Source organism: Hypomesus transpacificus, chromosome 2 (assembly GCF_021917145.1).
Source record: "Hypomesus transpacificus isolate Combined female chromosome 2, fHypTra1, whole genome shotgun sequence".
In the NCBI taxonomy this organism is placed as follows: Eukaryota; Metazoa; Chordata; class Actinopteri; order Osmeriformes; family Osmeridae; genus Hypomesus; species Hypomesus transpacificus.
Genome location: NC_061061.1, coordinates 12,255,998 through 12,269,715, shown reverse-complemented (window position 1 = coordinate 12,269,715; position 13,718 = coordinate 12,255,998). Strand labels below are relative to the sequence as shown.

The following is a 13,718-nucleotide window of genomic DNA, read 5'->3' as shown; positions in this document are numbered from 1 at the left end:
GTGTGCGCGGATGTAAGTGTGTGTGAGGTTACACATGAATAGGTGTGTTTAGTTGTATGAGTGTTCACCACTATTCCACTATTGTGCAAATTTGTAAAAATAAAGAATATGATTTTATTTAAACAACTGTAGATACCTGTTTTGTTTATTGATGGTGTAGATTAGTTAGTCTTTTTCCATTTAAACATTTCCTGAAATTACCTTGAAATGTAGGCGTGTCACATTTGGATTTGACCTACACGATTGAACACATCAGCACCCTTGGATGCAATCAGAGCGGTGGATCTGTTGAGTTCAGCACTCCAGTTCACAGGTGTATCTCTTGCATCACCTGCAATCACTTTTCAGCAATATCTGACATGGCAGCAGTCCTGTACAACCTAAGACACTTGTCTGGGTTCTGAACACAATACTGTTACCGCAAAATGACACAATGCTCCTATCAGTTCCTTTGTTTTCTGAAAGCTGACTTTTGTGGAGCTTTAATCTCCACTGTCCAAAGAACAACAGGATAAGATGTCGAGGTATAAAAATAACGGACAAAATGACAGACGCAACCGCAAAGTGAGCTTGTAATGGTGTTGTGATGCTTTGAGAAATGCGTGACCGCGTAGAAATCCCCTTGTTGCTCTGACAGTGCTCCAGCATGGGGTTTTGTGCATCTTGAAAATAGCTATTAGTTTAACAATTGAAAATGACTCCCTTCCTAAAGGCTGTTGTCTGGACTGATGGCAATAGCTGCTGTAGATCCTTTGGTGCATTGTGGCTAACCAAAGTTTTAGTCACAAGCTATATAGGGCATACTAGATTATACTAGAACATACAACTATGGCACCTGGAATCTATTTTTAACCCGTTTGTCTTTTTGATTGGGTTTGTTGATTCAAAAGCAGCAATAACCGGTACCCTGGTCTTGTCTAAACGAGAACAGCTGGCCCTGTCAAGTGCACTACCACCTTCAGCAGCCTACCATACTATTAGGGTCTTTGGAATGTGACAATTATCAGGTTTCGTGAGCAATGCTGTTGACACCAAACTGAAACAAAAATTACTATTGTGTCAGGGAGAACGACATAACTTTGGAAGTAATCGGCATCGTCGCAGCACAGTTGAGGCAAGTTCATTTTAATGCTAAATGAACATGAATACCCCATAGGTGACATATTTCAACCACAAAATCAGGCCTTTTAGGTCATTTTCATGGATCCTTGCGTTTGCTGACATTTCAATGTACAGTACACAACTTCATCTCACTTTTTGGTTTTCAATTACAAACCAACGTCCAGACAAATGAAAAGTCTGCAGTTCACAAACTGGTTCTCTGAAAGGTTTCTGAAAATGTAGGCAGTCATGATATTGCAAGACTTTCATGCTGGTGATGCAGGTTGGGAAGATCTACCATAGTGGCACTCAGGTGAGGAATCAAATCAACCAGTGGGTTGGTTAGGAGAGGTCAGATAGAGTATACCAATGATGTGCCATCATTTATAATGTATGTTAGAAGCAGCGACTCATTTTCTGTTGTAAGTGACCTCTTATTTCAAAACACTAACTAGGCTAACTCAAAGTCAAGTGCATTGCCATACTGTCGTGATGAAATTGTACTCGTTCAAAACTGCTCCTCCCATTCCACCTGTCACCCCCACCACCACCCCCCCCCCCCCCCCCCCCCGACCTTTCCCTCTTTTTCTCTCTATCTCTTATTTCATCTGTCTTTCCTGTCCAGGTCTCTCCTCCTACTTTGCCTCTCCTCCATAAATAGGGTCAGACTGCTGCATGACACAATGCTCCCCAAACAAGTGATGCCAGTGAAACATTTCAAAACATGCGTTTGAGTGTTGCCAGGGATTGAGGACTAACCTTTCTCTTCTGTAAAAGTAAGTTTTCCTTGTATAACTTGTTTTTTTGTAGGAATAGTCTGTGTACAAGTAAAACATTTGAACTTTTAATTAGCAACGCTAATATTACTGTACTATACCTTCATACTGTTTCAAAGTTTGAAATATAAACTAAAGTTATGTTAAATAAAACCATCTCTAGTTTAATAATTATGGATAGTGCATGGTGAGCAAAATGTTTTTCATGATATGGAAACCTTTCTCAGATATATAAGGACATCGCAGTCAAGCCAATCACAGAAGATGGCACCCCGTTTTGCCATTTCCGCCCCAGGGGAACTCAACCATTGGTGGAGCCAGCTGAGGTTTCGCCTACAGAATAAAAAAGGGTGGATTGAGATGCTGGATGAAACCTTCTTGCTTCAGAGCAGACAGTGAGAGCTTCTTATTGGTCCAACACCTCAACAGTTTGTTAAAACACAAGCTGCTGTTCAATTGAATTGGTCTGCAGTGAAATCTGCCTGATCACTCACTCAGTCACTCATCTTGTGTCGTCCTCACAGGATAAAAGACATTCCTCTCTTCGATGCGGCTAAGGAGAATGATGTGGGCTGTATCAAGAAGCTTCTAAGCTGTGCTTCCACCAATATCTTTGAGAGAGGTCCGCCATTCTTCTGAAGATTTTTTCTTTGTGATTATTACTCGCTTCTGTGCTGAAATTCTCTCCCCTGTTTGTGTGTGTCTGTGTGTTTGCATGTGCGTGCATGTGTGTGTTTGCATGTGCATGTGTGTGTGTGTGTGCATGTGTGTGTGTGTGTGTGTGTTTGCATGTGTGTGTGTGTGTGTGTGTGTTTGCATGTGTGTGTGTGTGTGTGTGTGTGTGTGTGCGTGTGTGTGTGTGTGTGCGTGCGTGTGTGTGTGTGTGTGTGTGTGTAGGTGCCCTGGGGGAAACAGCCCTGCATGTGTCAGTAATGGCAGAAAATGTGGAGGCTGCGATATGTCTGATGGAGGCAGCTCCTGAACTCATCAACGAGCCCATGACCTCTGATCTCTTCCATGGTGTGTAAGAACACACACACACACACACAGATAGAGATAGTCTAGTAGAGACATTCCCAAATCAAACATTTCCATCCCCTTCTCTCTCTCTCTCTCTCTCTCTCTCTCTCTCTCTCTCTCTCTCTATGTCTCTCTCTCTCTGTCTATGTTTCAGGTTTGACTCCTCTACACATCGCTGTCATGAATCAGAATCTCAACCTGGTCCGTGACATGATTGCCAGAGGGGCTGAAGTCTCCACTCAGAGGGTCACAGGAACATATTTCAGGAAAAGGAGAGGAGGCCTCCTCTACTACGGTGTGTGTGTGTGTGTGTGTGTGTCTATGTGTGTGTCTATGTGTGTGTGCGACTGTATTGGTAATATGTGCCTAGGTGGTACATTGGGAGAAGTGCTACTTCTAACATGACCATATTTGGACTCCAGGCGAGCACGTGTTGTCCTTCGCAGCGTGCGTGGCCAACTTGGACATCATGACAATGCTGATCAGCGCAGGAGCTAACACGAGGGCCCAAGACTCCCGAGGTATGAACCACCACTCTCTCCTCCCCCCAGTGGGGAAAATCTGCTATCAACTTTGGGGGGGACAATTATATGACATTTTCTCAAGAGCAATTCCTGAAGGGGACATCAACATTACTGCTGTAACACATGGCACATTAAAAAAGTGCCATTGTGTCCATAATCAGTAAAGCACTTTAATTGCGTATTATTAATATTATTGAAATTACATAGTTATATTTACAGTGATTTATTGGGGGGGACAAATCATATTTTCCCCCCCGGGATTTCTGCCTATGTTCCCACCTCATCCTTCTCCTGTGTGGTTGACCTTACCTCACAAAGACTCGTTTTATTCATCCATCACTTTGGTGTATGTGTCCATATACATCTTAATCTCCCCCACTTTCTGTTTCTATTCCTATGTTTACATTTAGTCATTTAACAGACGCTCTTATCCAGAGTGAATTACAGTAAGTACAGGGACATTCCCCCTGAGGCAAGTAGAGTGAGGTGCCTTGCCCAAGGACACAACATCATTTAGCACAGCCGGGAAATCGAACCGGCAACCTTCTGTTTAATAGCTCGATTCCCTAACCGCTCAGCCATCTGACCCCCCATGTTAACATCCCCTTTATCCTCCCTCCCTCGTCTCATCTCATCCCTCCATCTGTTCTCCTCCAGGCAACACCATCCTCCATATCCTGGTCTTACAGCCGACTAAGACGATAGCATGCCAGGCAGTGGACCTGCTCTTGACCCATGATGGTGAACTGGACCAGCCTGTGCCTCTGGACATGGTGCCCAACTACCGTGGCATCACGCCCTTCAAACTGGCAGCCAAGAAGGGCAACATTGCAGTAAGGGCATACTGGAGCACCACATGGGAGAACGATGTTTCATATAGAGACTCTGACAGAGATGAGAAGTTACAAACTACAAATACTTTGTAACTGTACTTAATTAGGTTTTTCTACTTTTTCTTTCACTTTCTACTGCTTACATTTTCAGTAGACTTTTTTTTTTACTTCTCTCTCATCTCCACTCCTTTCACTGTGTGTGTGAACAAAAAAAAAAACATTTTTAGATAGGTTTAAAAATTATTTTTGAAAAAAGGTTTCAAAAAAGTGTACAATAGTTGCAAAAATTTAAATACCAAAAATCTTCGAAATGTTGAAAAAATATTTGTAAAGGTAGTAGTAATAGCTACTTTTTACTTAAGTATATGTCAGAGCCCCTACTTATTTAGAAAAAGTGTAGTCAGCACATAAACTTTTACCAGAATCCTTTTAAACATCAGCATCTGTACTTCTACTTGAGTGAAGGATGTTTGTACTTCCTGGGTGCCATCTCTGAGGAATGGTTTCTGCTTCCTCTGTTCTGACCGTCTGTACTTTGCTCTCAGTTCTTCCAGCACCTGGTCAACAGGAGGCGAGTGGTCCAGTGGAGTCTAGGGCCCCTGACCTCAAGCATCTATGACCTGACAGAGATCGACTCCTGGGCAGACCACTACTCCGTACTGGAACTCATCGTGGGAAGCCAGATAAGAGAGGTAGGCCGCAACTGAAACCTTAGAAAAAACGGATCAATTTAAACAATATTTGATATGTAAATTTGAATATCGGAGGACATTCTGCAGGGTCACACAGTCAACTCAGTTTCCTCCTTCCTTCCTTCCTTCCTTCTTCCAGGCCAGGGCGATACTAGAGATGACTCCCATTAGGCAGCTAGTTAGTCTCAAGTGGAACCTCTATGGAAAACACTACTTTAGGTAATCACGCACATACACATGCAAGTACACACATACACACACACACACACCGGCCACCTCCTAATTATTTGTGATGTTGTCTACATCTCCTAATCATTTGTGATGTTGTGAACGATGTAACTTCTGGCTTCATTATTAACATGTTCGGTTGTTGTGGTTGTGAACAGGTTTTTGCTGATGATCTATCTCCTCTACATCTCAACATTCACACTGTGCTGCATGTATCGCCCTCTAAAGGACGCTCCGGAGAACTACACCACTTCTAATGAAGACAATACCATTGCGGTTCAGAAAACCCTCAAGGTAGGGGAAAACCGTGTGTATGTATGTATGTATGTATTTGTGCCTATCCAACAGACATGATAATGAGCCGGTCGGTCAGTGGTTGATCTCTACGATGTCCCGTCTGTCCCCGCCCCTCAGGAAAGCTATGTGACCTATGAGGACAGGCTCCGCCTGGTGGGAGAGATAATCAGTATCCTGGGGGCCATGGCTATTCTGCTCCTGGAGGTCAGTAGAAGAAGAAGAAGCACAGTCTGATGTGCATACTGTATATACGCTCTGTCTATTTGACACATACTGTCCATACTCTCTGTCTACATGACACATATTGTCCATACTCTCTGTCTATATGACATACTGTACACTCTCGCTGTCTATATGACACATACAGCGTGAGGTGGCAGAATTGTGGCTGTTGTACTTTGATCTAGGCTGTAGCGGATCTAAATGTGCATGTCTGCTAATCCCACAGATTCCAGATATCCTGAGAGTCGGGGCCAAGCGGTACTTTGGACAGACAGCTCTTGGGGGCCCCTTCCATGTCATCCTGTAAGTTAGCACTTAAATAACTTTGACATGACAAGACAACCTGACTTCACGCTGTTGGGTAACTGACTGGTTGTCTGTGTGTGCCTGTGTGTGTTTGTGTGTGTGTGTGCCCGTGTGCCCGTGTGTCTGTGTGTGTGTGTGTGCCCATGTGCCCGTGTGTGTGTGTGCCCGTGTGCCCGTGTGCCCGTGTGTCTGTGTGTGTGTGTGTGTGCCCGTGTGTCTGTGTGTGTGTGTGTGCCCGTGTGTCTGTGTGTGTGTGCCCGTGTGTGTGTGTGCCCGTGTGTGTGTGTGCAGCATCAGCTACGCCAGCTTGGTGGTGTTGCTGTGTGTGTTCAGGACCAGTGGTCTGGAGGGGGAGGGCGTGCTGATGGCCGTATGCCTGGTGCTTGGCTGGAGCAACATCATGTTCTTCGCTCGCGGCTTCCAGATGCTCGGTCCGTACGTCATCATGATACAGAAGGTAAAGATTTAGTCCCATTCCAATTTGCCAATTGTCAAAGGTGGGTAAGCACCACTTTTGTGAATGCCATTATTAACTTATTATGAATGCCGGTTGTGTGAGTATATATTGTCATTTATGTATAAGGCTGTTGTGTAAATACCAGATGAGAGTATATGTAGCACATATATTTAGTACTAGTCAGTGGAACTAATTCACACTTCTGCACATTCACTGTGTGGTAACAGATGTTTGTTCACACGTCACTATTTTCACTCTCAGGCTGAAGTGTTGTTCTCTCATTTCCTTCCAGATCATATTTGGAGACCTGACCAAGTTTATGTGGCTGATATTTATCGTCCTGATAGGCTATTCCACCGGTGAGCATATCCCGCCTCACGTATTCAATCGAAGAAGGCAAATGGCTTTGTTGAAATCTCCATTCCCTCAACTAACGAAACTGTTTCTTTTTTCTCGGTGTCTCAGCAATGTGGATGGTGTACATGACCCAGCATCCAGGCTCCCTACCCGCCTACAAGTCCTTCCCCATCACCCTGTTCTCCCTGTTTGAGCTCAGCGTGGGCCTGATCGACCTGCCAGTGGACCACACCATCTACACGCCCCCTATCGTCCATGTGCTGCACTGCACCTTCTCTGTGGTCTCCTACATCCTACTGCTCAACCTGCTCATTGCCATGATGAGTGACACTCACTGGAGGGTGGCCCAGGAGAGAGATGAGCTCTGGAGGACTCAGGTACACACACTAACACACATTCACGTAATGTAGCATCACAGGTGTAGCTAGGTAGTGCATGATTCCCCTCTGGTCTGGTCTTGGGTGCATGATTCCCCCCTGGTTTGGTCTCTAGTGCATGATTCCCCCCTGGTCTGGTCTCTGGTGTGTGATTCCACCCTGGTCTGGTCTGTAGTGTGTGATTCCCCCCTGGTCTGGTCTCTAGTGTGTGATTCCCCCCTGGTCTGGTCTCTAGTGTGTGATTCCCCCCTGGTCTGGTCTCTAGTGTGTGATTCCACCCTGGTCTGGTCTCTAGTGTGTGATTCCACCCTGGTCTGGTCTCTAGTGTGTGATTCCACCCTGGTCTGGTCTCTAGTGTGTGATTCCCTCCTGGTCTGGTCTCTAGTGTGGGATTCCCTCCTGGTCTGGTCTCTGGTGTGTGATTCCACCCTGGTCTGGTCCTCCACAGGTGGTGGCCACTATCTTGATGCTGGAGAGACGTCTTCCCCGCTTCCTGTGGCCTCGGCTGGGGGTGTGCGGGTCTCCCTATGGCCTGGAGGAGCGGTGGTACCTGCGGTAAGAAAACTCTGACACAGCAAGAACAGCTCCTTCAGACAGCTCCCTGCTCTATAGCCTCACCTTCAGAAAGCTCCCTGCTCTATAGCCTCACCTTCAGACAGCTCCCTGCTCTATAGCCTCACCTTCAGAAAGCTCCCTGCTCTATAGCCTCACCTTCAGACAGCTCCCTGCTCTATAGCCTCACCTTCAGAAAGCTCCCTGCTCTATAGCCTCACCTTCAGACAGCTCCCTGCTCTAGCCTCACCTTCAGACAGCTCCCTGCTCTAGCCTCACCTTCAGAAAGCTCCCTGCTCTATAGCCTCACCTTCAGACAGCTCTCTGCTCTATAGCCTCACCTTCAGACAGCTCCCTGCTCTAGCCTCACCTTCAGACAGCTCCCTGCTCTAGCCTCACCTTCAGACAGCTCCCTGCTCTAGCCTCACCTTCAGGTGCTGAAGCGTCTCCCGTCTCCTCCGCAGGGTCGAAGATCGAAACAACCCGTTGGTTCAGAAGATGCGTCGCTACATGAGCGCGTTCTCCAAGGACGACGAAGCCAGTAAAGAGGAGGCGGCTAAGGAGGCCGACAAGGCCAAAGAAACAAGCAGAGCAGTCAGACCACCCAAGTTCAGAGGCATCCTCAGTCCGAACAGAAGGTTAACCGGCTGGGAGATCATCCGGAACAGTGCTTTGGGTTTGGAGCCAGACCCAGAGGAACCTGAAGAGGAGCAGGAAGTCAAGTATCTTTGAGAAAAGGTTAACTGTATATTGGAAATATATACATGTGGTGCAATCATTTCATGCAGTATTATGTAGCAAGAGATTATATTTCAGTAAATGTAGCTGAGACTGAGAGTGTGAATATAGTAATGATGAGATACTAACAAGGACTATGACTTGTATGATTTCAAGTAAGAACTTTAACAAAATAAAGTAGTAAATCAAAACACCATCTTTATTTATTTAGTTACTTTGAACACCGTACAAAATGATTGTCTATATATAAAAAAAATCTAAGTTCTATGCCAGAAAGCAAATAAATCTACATTTCAATAAAAGGTTTGATAAAACTGAGCAATAAAGTTCTATAATATTAGATTCTAATGCAGCATTTCAAGTGCACATTCTACAGTACATTATTGATAAACATTACAGCACAACCAGGCACAAAATGATTGAATTTGACACAAAATCATCACTACAATTATGTGTTAAGACACGTGTTAAAACATAGATTTTGTAATAATTGATTTAAAACCTGTAGAACAGGAGTTGAGATAACATGGCATGATTATCAACAGTAACAAGTAAGCTGGTCAAAGTCAGGACCACGTAATGCCCTGTGGGCCCTACTGGACCAGGAGTGGAGCAGGCCACTGGGAGAGGTCAGGGGTCAGGCAGGTGGGCTAGGCCAGGGCTGCTGGGAGAGGTCAGGGGTCAGGCAGGTGGGCTAGGCCAGGGCTGCTGGGAGAGGTCAGGGGTCAGGCAGGTGGGCTAGGCCAGGGCTGCTGGGAGAGGTCAGGGGTCAGGCAGGTGGGCTAGGCCAGGGCTGCTGGGAGAGGTCAGGGGTCAGGCAGGTGGGCTAGGCCAGGGCTGCTGGGAGAGGTCAGGGGTCAGGCAGGTGGGCTAGGCCAGGGCTGCTGGGAGAGGTCAGGGGTCAGGCAGGTGGGCTAGGCCAGGGCTGCTGGGAGAGGTCAGGGGTCAGGCAGGTGGGCTAGGCCAGGGCTGCTGGGAGAGGTCAGGGGTCAGGCAGGTGGGCTAGGCCAGGGCTGCTGGGAGAGGTCAGGGGTCAGGCAGGTGGGCTAGGCCAGGGCTGCTGGGAGAGGTCAGGGGTCAGGCAGGTGGGCTAGGCCAGGGCTGCTGGGAGAGGTCAGGGGTCAGGCAGGTGGGCTAGGCCAGGGCTGCTGGGAGAGGTCAGGGGTCAGGCAGGTGGGCTAGGTCAGGGCTGCTGGGAGAGGTCAGGGGTCAGGCAGGTGGGCTAGGCCAGGGCTGCTTGGAGCGAGAAGTGTCTCCTCTGGGTCTGGCAGATGTAAGCACTGCTGTAGAAACACGGTGAGGCATTCCAGCTCTGATTGGTTAACTTGTTGCCAAGCAGCAAGCCACAGTCATCTACCGGGGCACCTTCTTTCCAGTAACTGTCAACCAGAGAAGAAGAAAAGAAGATCCTTAACTGTTCAGGGCCTAAATCAAGCTAGCAGGGGTGGGAGAGAATTTATATCTACAACCAATAAAGTACAGTGTAATATATGGTAGAAGCTTACAATGTCTGGGTTTGTGTGTGTGTGTGTGTGTGTGTGTGTGTGTGTGTGTGTGTGTGTGTGTTGTCCGTTCTCACACCTCTTTGTCAATGCAGCACCGGTTATCCAGGTCCACTGTTCGGCCTTGTACCTCAGACCAATCCAGTATAAAAGGTTCCCCTCCTTGGTTAGAAAGTTCTGGAAGAGGACAGTCCTTTCAAAACTCCTTATTCCTGCTGTTTTGACTATTATTCGATGACCATGGCATTGATTCCTTTAAAGGTCACAACAAAAACAGGCAAGAGAGAGAATGTGGAGAGACAGAGAGAGAATGTGGAGAGAGAGAGTTGGGAGAGAGAGAATGTGGAGAGGGAGAGTGAGAGAGAGAGAATGTGGAGAGAGAGAGAGAGAATGTGGAGAGGGAGAGTGAGAGAGAGAGAATGTGGAGAGAGAGAGAGAGAGAGAGAGAGAGAGAGAGAGAGAGAGAGAGAGAGAGAGAGAGAGACAGAGAGAGAGAGAGAGAGAGAGAGAAAGAAAGAGAGAGTGAGAATGTGGAGAGAGAGAGACAATGTGGAGAAATGAAGGGAGGTAGGGAGGTGTGTTGACTGTTGCACCTGCACTCTGTCGTTGGTTATGACAGCCAGATCCCCTCCTATGGCCCTGCAGTTCTTCCTGCTGTCCTCCCAGCTCTGACGCTCCCTGGACAGGAAGAAGCACGAGTCCTCAAACAGCAGCCAGCCCTCCGCACACGGGTGGCAGGGTGAACCTGGGCATGAAGGACGGGGTCACACAACACAGTACAATAACGTCCTCTCCTAACTGACACTAAATGTCGGGCACAACATTCTATTGAAAATGCAGTCATTCAAAAACGATTTAATTTAACATTTAAATAATCTAATTGTTTGTCTTTATTTGGAAAGGCAACAGATGTTGTGCTGGCGACACTCTTGTCTGTGGTCTACTACGGAGACACGCACTCACTTGGGGTTCCAAACTGTGGATGTTGGGCTTTGCATTTCTGAAGACTGCACATCGGAGGAGACTGGCGCGTTTCCTCTACTTTCACCACTGCCTCCTCTGTCCCCTCTCTCTCTCTTTCTGGGCAGACCAGAGCCTCCGTGGGGACTAGAAAATCAAACAGGGTGGTGTAGGATGGCAGAGAATGACGCAGTCTGAACATGCACGGGCACCAGTACCGAAAGGCATACCCCCTATCAGCTTACAGTGAAGTAGCCTGTTACAATGTTTTTTTTTTATATACTTATCTTTTTATCAACAACATTTTCAATCTTGGTTAAAAACGTTTTTAAGTTGACAATTAAGTTTGCAATGTTGTTTCTTGTAGGGCATTGTTTCCATAGCCCGTTTTTTACTCACATTTCACGCACAGGATGATGACGACAAATAGCAGAACAAGGCATATTAAGGACAGAAGGAAACACAGCGCGCGGTACATACGCAGTTTTCCATGGATCTGAAGGTCTGTCGAGATGGAAAGAAGAAACGTTACGCTATTAGTAGACCTGTTAACAAGCTATAATCCACAACATCGACACAGCACCGCCGTACCTGGCTTTTCCTTTAACTCAACCGATACATTTGTCACTTCGCCAAAACATTTAGTCTTCACCTCATGATCCGATGACTTTATTTCAGCGTCGTAATTACGACAAAATTTGATATACATGGCGGATATCCCTGTCCCAAGTATAGCTACGCCGAAGGGTGTTTCTGCAAATGCTACTCCCGTCTAATGTGTGTCAGTCTGTGCCAGACGTTTGGGATTTGGGACACCCAAGTCCCTCTCCTTAGCAACTTGCCTTTCTTAGATTTATAATTAATTAATGTAACACAATACTTAGTCTGTCCCACGATTCTTCTCTCTCTCTCTCTCTCTCTCTCTCTCTCTCTCTCTCTCTCTCTCTCGCTCTCTCTGTCTCTCTCTCTGTCTCTCTCTCTCTCTCTCTCGTTTGCACACACACCCTATAACAACCCCACGCACAAACACACGCACGCACTCTGGATTTCTTCTCATTTGAGATAACTACAGACCTTGGAAAGCTGAAACAGGCCGTTCCTTTTAGTATGGCAACAACAGATAAGTCCACATTTCAGGTCGACACTTCTGAAATAGAATGACTGTTGTCGGCTGCTTTGTGTGCATGTTTTCAATATGGAATATAATGAAGGCAAGAAATGATCAAACCAACACACTTCTGTGTGTTGTTGGTTACGTTTATATCTACATTGCTACAGCAATTACTTACGAAAAACGGAACAGAGTAAATGGTGTTTATGCTGTGTTGTTTCACAGACACTCTTCAGTCACTCTCTCTCTGTTCCTCTTTTATTTGATTTCCATCTTGATCTTTCGTTAATGAGGGGTTACCGTGAGAAATTTCTTTCTTTATCTTTTAATGTTGACTATGCATAGGCCTACTGGACTTAAAGTGAATAGTGGATAGTAATAGCAGAGTGTGTCATTAAAACAACGTAAATTACAATCCAGTTTTAAGTTCTCATTACAACGTATACAAGCAAAAGGTTAAATGCACATTTGGACACACATTGGGTTCCCCTTAAAATAAAACACAATTAAAGCCACAATTATTTAGTCCCTTAGACAACATGTTTCAACTTTCAACTAAGAGTGTAAAGAAATGTATTTTGTTTTGCATTCAGGCATATATGGTTATCAGGTCTGCACAGCTATCAGAATGTGGTTCAGGAGAGCGACATGTACCTGCTCCGTCTGTGGTCGAAGGCCTGACAGCCATAGAGTAGATATCCTCCGTGGGTGTTTTCAGTGTATTGTAGACACAGGATTCGTCTTCTTTAACTGCCAGGCAGACAGACAGACAGACAGACAGACAGACAGACAGACAGACAGACAGACAGACAGACAGACAGACAGACAGAGACAGACAGACAGACAAACAGACAGACACAGACAGACAGACAGACAGACAGACAGACAGACAGACAGACAGACAGACAGACAGACAGACAGACAGACAGACAGACAGACAGACAGACAGACATGCAGATGTTCAGCCAGACAGGCAGACAGGCAGACAGACAGGCATGCAGATGTTCAGCCAACCAGGCAGACAAAAAAGATAACCTCTTAAATATATACACAACTATTTAAACAACTTGAAGAGTGGTATGACAATGACTAAAGATTATTGTAAAGGCCTTGTATGAAACAGGTCATCACACTTCACCTTCAACATCCAGCATCTGTCTTTTTTCCTCCTCTTCCTCCTCCACCTCCTCCACTCGATCTTCCACTGGGGAGAGGTCCTGCAACTCCATGGCTGTCCCTGTCCTTTTCCTCAGTGTCTCTAACTTTCGGTTTCCCTGGAAAGCCCTTGAAGCCCGTCCAGTAAACTCAACCCTGCTACTTCTGTACCCGTTTGCTCACCCGCACAAATCCAGACGCTCAGAGCTGTGGTGTGGTTTGGTTGAGTTTTAATCCGTATCGGACTCGAAGGCTTTCGAAGTCTGGTTAGTTGTACTTTGAGATGACCCAATAGCTTTGTGCTATAAACTGTGCGTCTGCATAACCAATATCAAACTGATAACTTCCTCCTGATTCTTTTCTCTCTCTCTTCCTCTCTGCCTGCGGCAATAATGGACATTATTTCGTCATACTCTTTGCCTTTGCGTGTCAACATAGTATTTTTTGGGGTTGTGAATTTCTGAATGGAATTTCCCAGAAATCACGATGAATCTGCTAAACAACACAAAA

The 13,718-nt window shown here is 46.0% G+C and overlaps 2 protein-coding genes across 3 annotated transcripts; one reads left to right on the top strand and one right to left on the bottom strand.

The window, feature by feature from the left end:
• Positions 1 to 1,767: 1,767 nt before the first annotated feature.
• trpv6 (transient receptor potential cation channel, subfamily V, member 6) lies at positions 1,768 to 8,667 on the top strand. The gene is made up of 17 exons (XM_047031795.1): positions 1,768 to 1,877; positions 2,105 to 2,272; positions 2,402 to 2,499; positions 2,775 to 2,897; positions 3,052 to 3,192; positions 3,320 to 3,418; positions 4,079 to 4,254; positions 4,800 to 4,946; positions 5,086 to 5,165; positions 5,333 to 5,468; positions 5,589 to 5,675; positions 5,920 to 5,996; positions 6,291 to 6,456; positions 6,749 to 6,815; positions 6,922 to 7,190; positions 7,639 to 7,745; positions 8,207 to 8,667. Exons 2-17 carry the CDS (start codon positions 2,142 to 2,144, stop codon positions 8,472 to 8,474), a joined length of 2,172 nt encoding a protein of 723 aa, XP_046887751.1. The 5' UTR covers positions 1,768 to 1,877; positions 2,105 to 2,141; the 3' UTR covers positions 8,475 to 8,667.
• LOC124475304 (CD209 antigen-like protein A) lies at positions 8,658 to 13,599 on the bottom strand. 2 transcript variants are annotated; one of them, XM_047031808.1, is made up of 7 exons: positions 13,192 to 13,599; positions 12,708 to 12,803; positions 11,342 to 11,446; positions 10,946 to 11,089; positions 10,576 to 10,727; positions 10,062 to 10,159; positions 8,658 to 9,859 (listed from the first exon to the last, which is right to left on the bottom strand). In XM_047031808.1, exons 1-7 carry the CDS (start codon positions 13,280 to 13,282, stop codon positions 9,703 to 9,705), a joined length of 843 nt encoding a protein of 280 aa, XP_046887764.1. In that variant the 5' UTR covers positions 13,283 to 13,599; the 3' UTR covers positions 8,658 to 9,702. The 2 variants fall into 2 exon arrangements, with proteins under 2 accessions (XP_046887764.1, XP_046887767.1); XM_047031811.1 differs by lacking the exons at positions 12,708 to 12,803; positions 13,192 to 13,599 and adding an exon at positions 11,534 to 11,904.
• Positions 13,600 to 13,718: the final 119 nt, after the last annotated feature.

What these genes read in the sequence shown, in the direction of transcription:
- trpv6 (XM_047031795.1), top strand. Translation starts at nt 2,142, where the DNA reads ATGGCACCCCGTTTTGCCATTTCCGCCCCAGGGGAACTCAACCATTGG. An exon ending in CACCAATATCTTTGAGAGAG is followed by an intron (nt 2,500 to 2,774) that starts GTCCGCCATTCT and finishes GTGTGTGTGTAG; the next exon opens with GTGCCCTGGGGGAAACAGCC. An exon ending in GAGGAGCGGTGGTACCTGCG is followed by an intron (nt 7,746 to 8,206) that starts GTAAGAAAACTC and finishes TCTCCTCCGCAG; the next exon opens with GGTCGAAGATCGAAACAACC.
- LOC124475304 (XM_047031808.1), bottom strand. Translation starts at nt 13,282, where the DNA reads ATGGAGTTGCAGGACCTCTCCCCAGTGGAAGATCGAGTGGAGGAGGTG. An exon ending in TTCGACCACAGACGGAGCAG is followed by an intron (nt 11,447 to 12,707) that starts GTACATGTCGCT and finishes CCATCTCGACAG; the next exon opens with ACCTTCAGATCCATGGAAAA. An exon ending in TAACCAACGACAGAGTGCAG is followed by an intron (nt 10,160 to 10,575) that starts GTGCAACAGTCA and finishes GTCCTCTTCCAG; the next exon opens with AACTTTCTAACCAAGGAGGG.